General features: G+C 34.6%; 1 protein-coding gene across 2 annotated transcripts in view; it reads right to left on the reverse strand.

Moving 5' to 3' along the window:
- The window catches only part of LOC149782813 (centrosomal protein of 89 kDa-like), a 158,149-nt gene extending 149,808 nt beyond the window's left edge, over positions 1-8,341 (reverse strand). For both annotated transcript variants that reach the window (XM_089934334.1, XM_089934333.1), the window contains exons 1-2: positions 8,289-8,341; positions 1,996-2,216 (exon numbers count right to left, since the gene is read on the reverse strand). In XM_089934334.1, coding sequence (XP_089790460.1) covers positions 1,996-2,216; positions 8,289-8,336 — 269 coding nt within the window. In that variant the 5' untranslated portion in view covers positions 8,337-8,341. The remainder of the gene's footprint in view (positions 1-1,995; positions 2,217-8,288) is intronic.
- Positions 8,342-11,268: the final 2,927 nt, after the last annotated feature.

Below are 11,268 nucleotides of genomic sequence, written 5' to 3' on the forward strand. Positions count from 1 at the left end.
GCAAAGACAACTAGAATGGCTGGTGATAGAAGAAAGTGAAGATGGATTCAAACACCATGCACTTGGACTTACTCTGGCTGTGCTCAGTTATGCTCAGTGGATTTATGATATACATCATCCCCTCTGACCATTCTGCACATACAATGCATGGTGATGATGAAATGCAAATAGTGCATGCAAGTCATGTCTCATGTGTTCTCAGTGACCCTGAACATTTTCAACTGTGCATACATAGTCAATGACTTTAAGTAAGCTTAGATATTAATTTATACAGTGATTCTCTTTTATGAGACAACCTTTCTACAAAGAAAATGTGGCTTTATAAATGGAGTGGCCCATCATGTGAGAAACAGAATAATTTGAAAAAAATATTCTACTAAACTGTTTCTTAATAAAGTAAACCTGATAATAATACCTAAGACGAACTACTATTACCCTACAAATCCAGTCCTTTCATATTTAACTTTTTTTATTATAGCTATGTGGCATTTTGATGCAGTGATCTCCCCTTGATAAAGCATTGGTGCTAATTCATGTAAATGCTTGAGTTACAACTGGAGCATAAGGCACATTCTCATTTTACTGCAAAAAATTAGTTTCCTTAGATACATTAACTAAATATAACACCTTAAGAAAATAGGTAAGAGGCGGAGTGTGAAACAGCCCCTAGATAACCTGACTGAAGAATAGACTTCATATGTCAGGGAGATCATGAAGCCATGTCTTTATAAAGCTGTCAAATGATTCAGGAAGGTAACCTGCTCTGTTATGGTATACAGGTTCCAACAGGTTGTGTCAAGCCTTTTGAGATAAAAGATCACTGAGATCAAGCTGAAGAAAGTGGACTCTGATCTCAATGAACAATCCACATAGCAAATTGATTCATTCTTTGGTAGCATGATCTCTCTCAAAGCACTATTTAGAACCTTCGTAAGTACCACTTCACCCAGTGACAGCAATTCATATTGAATCTTATTCAGTCATGTAAGCACTCGTGATTGATTCCATTTTGCCTCTGGATGTGTTAAAATTCAAAATCTGACATTAGATTAGATTGATCTTTGTTTTGTCTGGCAACCTCTCTTCCACAATGATGCAGCATGTTGGTTATCATAAAATGGTAGCCTTTAATTTTAATTAACCTGTTTATCATCCAATCGCCATAGTAGGAAGTTAGCTATTTGAGGTATTGATGTTTTCAGCGGTACAATTTGTTTGTGCTCCATTTCTCCTTGTACGTTTTCAAAGTGACGGGCCATCTTGCTTATGCAATTCTCTCCACCACTTGACGAGATAACTAACTACTTGTCCACTTATCATTTTTTCAAAGTAAAATTGTTATGCACTGTCGTTCACAGATTCTGAGCTGTCTAAACCTGATGAAAGGAATTATTTCTTTGGGAAAAATTAAAGACCACTGCCTATGATTGGGCAGAATAAATTAGGGCATACACTTTAGAACAATCAAACTTTAAAGTGACGACCTTAGTCAAAATTCTTTAGTCTGAAAATTTCAGTCAATTCTGTGGAAGCAAAAAGAGATTAGTGATTTCCTCGTGAAACAAGAAAGGGGCCAGGTGGTCTTCTTCTAAAAAGAAAGACATATTTATTGCTAGGACGCACAAGTTCTGAAAGAGAACAGCTAAGGTACACAATTTTAGTTTCATATAATATTCTATTATTCAACTGATTTAGCAAACGTGTTTGCTATGACTAGGTTTCCATATTATGTATCGTTTATTCGATTCATGGAAATGTGTTGATGCTAGAGTTATTATGCAATCTATTTTATTCAATTTCATGAATAGTGTTGATGCTAGAATTGTTATGCAATTTACCTTTTAATTATACAGTTATTAGTTCATTGGTAGAATTGATTGCATGTGATCCAAATGTTCATATGTGTAGGATTTCATATGGTTATATGAAATAACTTCATTTGTTTGTTAGGATGATACAGATTTATCACAAGGACCCTAAATCCCTATCACCTACCCAGGATCCTCCATTGCTTCATAATCATACAAGCTACTTTCTGGGTCACTGAAGACATCATTGTTTTCTGAAGGAGGTGGTTTCCCCACTAGGGATGAGTTAAGAACATCTTGTGACACGCCGTGAGTAAGCAGCGGCAGGGAACCAGAGGCGATTGTAGTTCGTGTTCTTGGTACTGCCATAAAGGCCACACTTGGAAGAAAAGCTGGGGTGATGGTGGACTGTAAAGAAAATACAGAAATATATATATGCATATATACCATGAAAAGTAGAACTTCTTGAAATAAGTCAAAATTCTGCAAAACAGAAAAATGTGGCTTAAAGAACCACTGTTGTTTTTGGGACTACCTTTCATGAAAGACTGCATTACTCATGCATTATTTAAATACTGTAACAATGGTCCCTCACTATAAAACACCTCTATAAGACACTCCAACAAATAACATAAGTATCCCTCACTATAAAACCCCTCTATAAGACACTCCAACAAATAACATAAGTATCCCTCACTATAAAACACCTCTATAAGACACTCCAACAAATAACATAAGTATCCCTCACTATAAAACCCCTCTATAAGACACTCCAACAAATAACATAAGTATGGTTATCGATCCCAGTATGAGGTTAAATATAATCTTCATACTGATGCTTAGTTACCTCAGTGAAAGGCAAACTATAATATTATGGTTCCCCATTATACACAGTGAAATACCAATATATATATATTACAATGTGGTAACCTCGAAGACCACCTGTCTTAAAGAGACCACTTTTTGTATTTTGAAAGGCGGACTCTCAAGCCAGGTTTCAATCATCAATGTAGTGATCATTTTTCCATAAGAAACAAGCTCTACCAAAGGTCAGATAAAAAGTGAACTTGTGACATGAGCAATTTGTTATTAAAACCAAAAGAAATCATTCATTCATGGAAAGATATTTGTATCATCAATTATAAGTTTTAATGCGAAGGGCATTTAACTGCCTACTTATGCACTAAAATCCACTCTACACCATGCTTCCTTACAGAGAATGTAGGCAGCAATACCAGTATAAAGATAATCTTTGTCTACTAATTTCCCATGTTGTTACAACTGTTTGGTACCTCTCCAGTGGCCAAGTGGTTAGAACATCTGCCTCAGATGCAGGAGGTTATGGGTTCAAACCCTGACAGAGGAGTCATACCAAAGACTTATAAAAATAGTACTAACAGCTGCCTCACTAGGTGCTCAGCATTAAGAGGTTAGTGTTAGGACTGGTCGGCCTGGTGTCAGGATAATGTGATTGGGTGGGACATAATACTACATGTCTGTGGCATGATGCCTCAGTGCTAGACATCACTATATGAAATTCCACACTGCAGATATCATAGCTATATGACTGATAAATTGTTAAAGCTATGTTAAAAATCCAAATCACACACACACACACACACACACGACTTTGGTCCTAATGTAAGTAACAGAAATGAGTGGAAAAACAAAATGTGTTGCAAATTTCAACATATAATTTATTTCCCAAGAATACAAAGTGAAAATTTAAAGAAAACTTACAATATTGTGAATTACCTAAATCCCCAATAGTCCTAAAAGTTGTATCACAAGTCTAAATGTATAAAGTTCCATATGAATTCCAGTGGTATTCCAATTAAATTCAAATATTGAATGTGTTGATGTGCCTGTAGTCTCAAATGTGGTAATGTACCAATATCCTAGGTTGTGGTGATATGATAAGAATTATAATAATATAATCCAAAAATGTTGTTGTATGTATTCACAGATTAATGTTTCTGTCCAAGAATATTACATGTATTGATTAGCACTTTGTAGTCCCAGTGAATAATATATAAATAAATAATTCCACCTGAAAAAAAAATACTGAACACAACAATAATATTGATTCTGCTAAAGATGTTAATGCAAGAATAACAATAAGTATGTGTATGTTTGAGTGATTTGGATTTTTAATATAACTTTAACAATCTTTCAGTCATATCGCCATGATATCTGAAGTGTGACAGTTTATAGTGATGCCTAGTACTGAGGCATCATGCCGCAGACATGTGGCATTATGTCCCACCCAGTCACATTGTCCTGACACCAGCCCTAACACTAACCTCTTAATCGCCAAGCGAGGCAGCTGTAAGTACCATTTTTATTATAAATATTTTACGATATTTGTAAACATTTTTAATCACTTTAATAACATATCACTTCAATAACTGTTCACAATATAGTTGTTACAACATACAACTAACAAATAATATGTAAATTGATTTGATGTACTTCTTCATATATTTTACATGCAATCTTGATGCTTGACATTTCTGCAAATTTGCTGAGACAATCATTCAAAGCAAAGAAAAACCTTCGGTTATTATAAGATTTGATATACATGCTTTTCTAAAATAGCTAATGTTTCAAATTAAATGAGAGTTATTACTATCAAAGATTTACAAATCCACTTGTCCAATTTCCAGAACAGGTTCAAATTCTGCTTGGGCAAGCTTAAGTTTCCAGGTATTTGGACAAGTCTAAAAATTGATTGATTGATGGATCGATTGTGTGTATGTGAGAGAGAAAGGGTACATGTTCCATTCATAATGCTTAATGTTCTGCAAGTTTTTACCCTGTGATCGCAGTATATTTGTCAAAGCCTTTATTTAGTTTCTTGCATGCATCATACGTCAGTTTCATCTTGTAGTCAGTGTAAACATCAGTCTTGCATTATCTCATGCAGATGTACTAATGTGAATATTTACTATTTATTTAGAAGTTCTGATGAATAAGAAATATTTTTGTTAAAATTTATCATTGCTTTTTAATAGTAATAGCTCTATGCATCTGGGATTCAACAACTTTCAGATCATAACCTAGCCACAGGCAGTTTGGCAACTTAAACAATTGTTAATAATATATAGCATGAGATTTCTTTGACATGTGTGTTTATACAGAAAAAAAGCAGTCAACTGTAATGATTAACCACCTGGAAGATTTTATTCAAAGAGCAATCAATGTACAAAAAATGCAGCATCGCAAGTATGTTCATGATCTGCTGATAGCATGATAATTATGTTCATGATCTGCTGATAGCATGATAATTATGTTTATGATCTGCTGATAGCATGATAATTATGTTCATGATCTGCTGATAGCATGATAATTATGTGTATGATCTGCTGATAGCAGCATGATAATTATGTTCATGGTCTGCTGATAGCATGATAATTATGTTTATGATCTGCTGATAGCATGATAATCATGTTCATGATCTGCTGATAATTATTTTCATGATCTGATGATATCCTGATAATTATGTTCATGATCTGCTGATAGCATGATAATTATGTTTATGATCTGTTGATAGCATGATAATTACAAATACATACTTAATACTTGGTAAACATTGAAATAAATAAATATACATGTCCTAAATCTCAAAAAATGGCTTTTCAAATGTTTTTGATGCATGTTGCCAATGATAATTGTTAAGTATATGAAAAAAATAAGTGTTCACAAATCCTTCAGTTGTGAGTATAAATAAATCCTTACAAACAGTGTTTCATTCAGTGTTGTTGATGGGATTAGTCAGGAAACATGAAATAGTTTCTAGCTCTAATAAAGAATAATAACCAGCATGATGTCAAGTTCTTATATATGTGTAATAATGATAATCCCTAGTTACAATAATGTTATTGGTTAATTTTTCAGTTCAGATCTTCTACCTATACATTGCTTTATCTCCTAAAAGTAACTATTTAAATCCTTTTCTACCTATCTAATTATCTGTCCAGCATATACATGTATGATGTTTTTATAACTCTAATTATCTGCACATTGTTTTATGTTGCTAACAAAGACACCTCTCTCAAATATAATGTAATGTTCTTAAAGTAGCCCACAATTTATCTTACACTTTTCCACTCATGTTGGGGTATTATGTTTGGGGCAAGCTCAAATTTCCCAAGGGCAAGTTTAATTAACCAGTCTTCTATAAAAAAAATTGTAAATCACAATGAAAGAAGTAATCTTAAGAAATGATGTAAGTAAACGCATAAGTGTGTCAATACAGAGGATATAAATAGATGCAGGACTGTCAGGGGACATAATTCTGGCATCCCAATTTCTCTTGGTGCTTAGGCTCCTACAAAGTCTGATTTTACACTATATTTCACAAATTCTGGCATACTGGAACAAAAAAACACAATGGGCGTGGCAAAATAAACACTCAGATATGCTTTTATGATATTATGCAGCAAGAAGATTGCAAATTAAATAGGTTTAAGAAAAACTATAAATTTAAAAAAAATTTTATATCCACATAGCAGGAGGTAATAATCATAATCACAGGTCTTAAGCTGCCAACCCAATGGAACTTATCCATGTGTTTTTCATATTTCTAAGTAACCTCTATTTACCATACTGAGCCTCAGTTCAGTAGTCCAACTGGGTTCTTTCAGCCATAAAGAAATGATAGATACATAGGCCAAGAGTTACAGGTCACTAACATCTCACCCCTGTCTGCATGGGGTTGAGTCACTTAATGAGTAAACACTTCAAAGAAATAATAATGATCTAAATAATATATTCAAGACCTGTATCCAACAGATGTATACAAGAGTGCTATGGTATCATCATCTTCGCTAGCCAAGGTTCCAATAACCCTATCTACACCTAGGCAGATCCAACAGTGATACTGGTGCTTTGTTCTAACGACATCCATTGGATTTCATGTGTTGCCTCCCTTAGTATATAAGGCCAACTAACCAATAGCATGGTGCATTGTACATGTGTTGAAAATGGTGGTTGCAACTGACCTAAAAAGGATACTTTGTAAGTTTAACATCAAAAGTATGACTATGTACCAGAGGGAAGCCATTACAGGTGTATTTGAGTGAAAGGTATTTGTGCAAACACGGACCAACACTGGAAAATTGCTTATTTATCATTCAAGTTGTATGCTCCCCTTGTCTTGATCATGTATAAATATTGTTTAAATTTGAACAACTTAATTTTCACAGACCCAAAGCACAGAAATATCTGCTTGATATGCCAATGTGTAGATAGGGTTATCGGACCCTTGGCTAGAGAAGATGTAGTATAAAGTTTGCAATCATCGAATAAATAAATAAAAACACCAACCTTCAAGATATTTTATGTCTATTTGTTGGTCTTTGCTCTACATTATTATTAAGATGTTATTTAATTTCCCATTTAAATCAGATGACCACAGGAACTTGATGTATATGTTGCACAAAGGGTAAATCAACTTGAAATGTGAATGCTACTTCCATGGCACTCATTCTGCCACCTGTACTGTCCAATGGGAACTTATCAGAGAGAATTAAAGAAAGGCATCTGTAACCACCTGTATGGGGAGAGTAGAACTAGGAGTGTCACTTAGAATGGACATACAAACATGAGCAGGAACATCCATGTCAACCTCAGACTTTATAATGTTCAGTGTTTCAATGAAAAGTAATAAACTGAGTATAACAAAGTTTTAAAGTCGACACCTGTCAATTGCAAAAGCCATCACAAAACAAAAACCGTCCATACTTTATATTATGACTCTTATAATCCCTTGGTTTTTGACAATATCGTAACCATGTGATCAAACTCTTGCATAACAACATTGGACATTATCAGATGACAAACTGGTTAACTGATTTGTTACAGTGACAGAGATTACAAAAATATATAGATTATATATGAGAACATAGGCCATTATTTAGAAATAGTGATATTCATGTGTGTAATTTTAAAATGTTGTACTCGTCAGCGATCCCCAATTTTTTTCTAACAAGTGTATATAAAATTAGTATACTATAGATGGTGCAATGCAGAAAAAAAAACTTAATTCGAATACTGCGATACCATAGAACCCACGATAATGCAGAAAGCTACCATAAATTCATAAATTATTCAGCACCAGAACCTATTAATTTCATCTTACCTTTACTCTATTAAATTCGGCTGGATGAGACATTTTCAAAGTTAACATTACACAGTCACTCCAGAGAGGAAAATACTGATCTCAACTATGACCCAGATTACCAGCATACACACTGATTCTATACAGAAAACAGATGTCAGTGATTCATAAAATTGTAAATAATGGAGATTCTTTGAGACGTGCCACAGCACGCAAAGCCTCAGTTATCAACAAAATTTAGACCTTTTACTCATTTCTCGTAAAAGAATAATTTCTAAAATTTCTAAGCATCCATAGTAATTTATGCGTTACAATTTGGTCTTCCATTTCAAGATAAATATTGGAATTCAAAGCCATACCAAATCTCCTGTACTTCGAGCACCCCTCTTTCCTTTCTTCCCGGCCATTTTGAAACCTGCAACCACTGTAAACAATCCGCACTGCGCACGACAACTATACCGGAACCTGGGAAATCCGGGATTTTCCTAACAAGTTCTGAAAGAAGATTTAATTATTATAAAACTGTTTGGCTTCCAGAGAGGTAACAAGCTCAAACAATTGATATAAATTAAGTCATTGGAAACTGTGTATTTAATATATTATCAAATCCATTTAAAATCGTGTTGATATAGACATATATTTCTAGTTGGATCAAAATCAAAATCAGAAATATGGCCTCCAGAGAGTATCGTAATACGCTTATCCAATCACCTTCTAGGTCAGCAAATTAGAATCGGTTTATTTCGCTCGTTTTCGATTCCAGCCAAGATCAAGTTTGATATTTTAAAAAGTCGGACCAGACGTGCGGCTTCCAGGGCAGTAACAACTTTAGCCATTCAGATGTAGACTGTAGTATCAACTAATTGGTGTGCGCGGATACAACTCATCGAATTCATCAAAGGTGTTAAGGATATAAGCATATATTGCAAGTGTAGTCAAAATTAGAAGGTAACCTGAGTGTTGTTAACAAGGTTAAACAGATCATCAGATTACAATCACTCCAGCAGCTGAAAGGGCCAATCCGACAAGATTTCGGACAAGTCCTTTTTAAAATCCCCCCCCCCCCCCATTAGGTTTTTTTAAAAATTAAAATCTTTCTACGATAATGAAAATTACCCTAAACCAAAGCCTCTTACTAACTGATATTTTCTCTAATTGGGTCAGATTTTATTTTTGTCTGGTCTCTCTATGGAAAAAAAATATAAAGGTTCTCTTCTGTGTTTTAGCCAATCGTGGATGGTTAAAAAAATCCTGTCAGATTCGCAAATTTCTCAAAATGGATTTGATTTAATAATTTGGACAAAAATATTTTATATAAATATCAAACTAATAAGATCGTTAAGTACAGGTCAATGAAAAATATACATATCTGTCTCAGTGTTGTGCGGACATGTCGATAACTCATATTTCCTTAATTTGTAATTTATCAATCTGAATAATAAAAATTCACCAATAAAATAACACCTCCGTCAGCATACTTCTGTATAAATGAGATATTCTTCCAACACGAGACACTGCGAGATAAACTAAACTGGACCAATCGATACGAATATCAACAAGCCATACATTCGTATCGATGACGGTTAGACCTTGTGACGAATGGATTGTTACGGCGTATCCCTGCGACCAAATTTTATTTTTTAGCGCCTCCTCGAGCACACTTAAAGGAACTAAAACAATATCACTAAACATGAGAGTTTTTCGTCCTCCGCCTGGTATATCAACTTCGATATTCTGTCGCCGTGAATCTGCTGGTCGATAACATAACGGTACGGGTAATTCTGGAAAATGTTTCGTTATGTAACGAAAGTAATTGTTGTTGAAGTTTATCACGCGTATTTTTTTAGACTTGAAACGATCAAATCAACAGGTTCTATAATCTGATAAAATCTTTATGTAACGTTAATGGAATTACCTGACGCATTATTTCGTGTTGAATTTTATCTGGTTGTAGTCTGATTAACCTTTTAAACTCTTTCAGTGGTTCATCGAGACAATCCAACAAGACGTAGAGGCTGAAAATGGTCGTCGCACGAGATAATAGCTGTATTTTTTGTCAATAACCAGTCAAGAAATATTTTTAGTGTCTCCAGCGACACTTCACATATTTCATCCCAGATAATAATTTTGGGAATGTGTTTAGCTCCCATTCGCTTGGGTGTCCATTTGTCGCCTTTCCATCGAAAGAAGCTATGATATGTATGAGATTTTATCAAGTCAACGAAATAATTCAACCACACATGTTGTCTTTCCTGATCCGCCTGGTCCATTTAGATAAACTGTTTTATATCTGGAGACAGGATCATATACTGATGGCGATGATGATACTGTCTCTTGAATGTTCTCACGATAAGTATTCTTGCATTCGACATCAGCTGTTTCATGGATGTCGACTCGGTTTGATTTTCTCGATGATGTGATATCAAGTTGCATTGAATACGGACACTGCGGATTATGGAATGCCAGATATGATTGCAGAAATATGATATCACTTGAAATGACTGCGTGTTATCCGGGACCTTTCTCGGTATGGGTGAATGTTCTGAATACTTTATGAGATTTGGACATCCAACACACAACATCACAGGGTTTCAGTAAACGGACCTCTGCCAGATTTTTATATAACCGGGTTTGCACGAGTTGCATCATTTAAGCTTACTGAAAATCTCCATCCGATTTGTTATGTCTGGTTTGGCAAACACTTTTCAGAAAAAAATATGCGCACCGACAGTATTATTACGATGTATGCTTGATTCAAGAATCTTATTATTGACCGTAAGTGAAATAATGATGTCGTATAGTCCGCAGAAAGCAGTTTGGTTACCAGAAGAAACAAAACGATCATTAGATCCAAATGAGGATGAAGACAAACTTGACTATGAAAATAAAATGGCAAAGGATCTCGGTAGAAAGATAATCGGTAAGTTTACACAAGGCGGGTCACGTGATCATACACGAAGCTGTTGTCGATTAGTTATTGACGATGCTAAACTAGATTTTTTAATTGCCGATATAACTAAGAAAAAACACAAATGTTAGCCGAGAGACAGCTTTCTTATCAGTTTGAACTAAATTGGGAACAAGTGTGAGCTACATTGATGGCAACTCACAGCAGGATACTCATTTACGATCTTCATTGCTCTCATACGTTTCGATAAATCATTTGCAGATAGTGAGCAGATTTCCTAAATTTGCCGTTTGAGTAGCGACGGATTCATTTTATATCAATAAGAAACACGCAAATTTGTTAAAACATCAAAATATCAGCACTGAGTCATCATGGGGTGTATGGCGGTTGAAAAAAGAACAATTACACATCTATGATGAAATAGTTGACAA

The sequence above is a fragment of the Sinohyriopsis cumingii genome, chromosome 15 (assembly GCF_028554795.1).
Source record: "Sinohyriopsis cumingii isolate HCF-2022 chromosome 15, ASM2855479v2, whole genome shotgun sequence".
NCBI lineage: Eukaryota > Metazoa > Mollusca > Bivalvia > Unionida > Unionidae > Sinohyriopsis > Sinohyriopsis cumingii.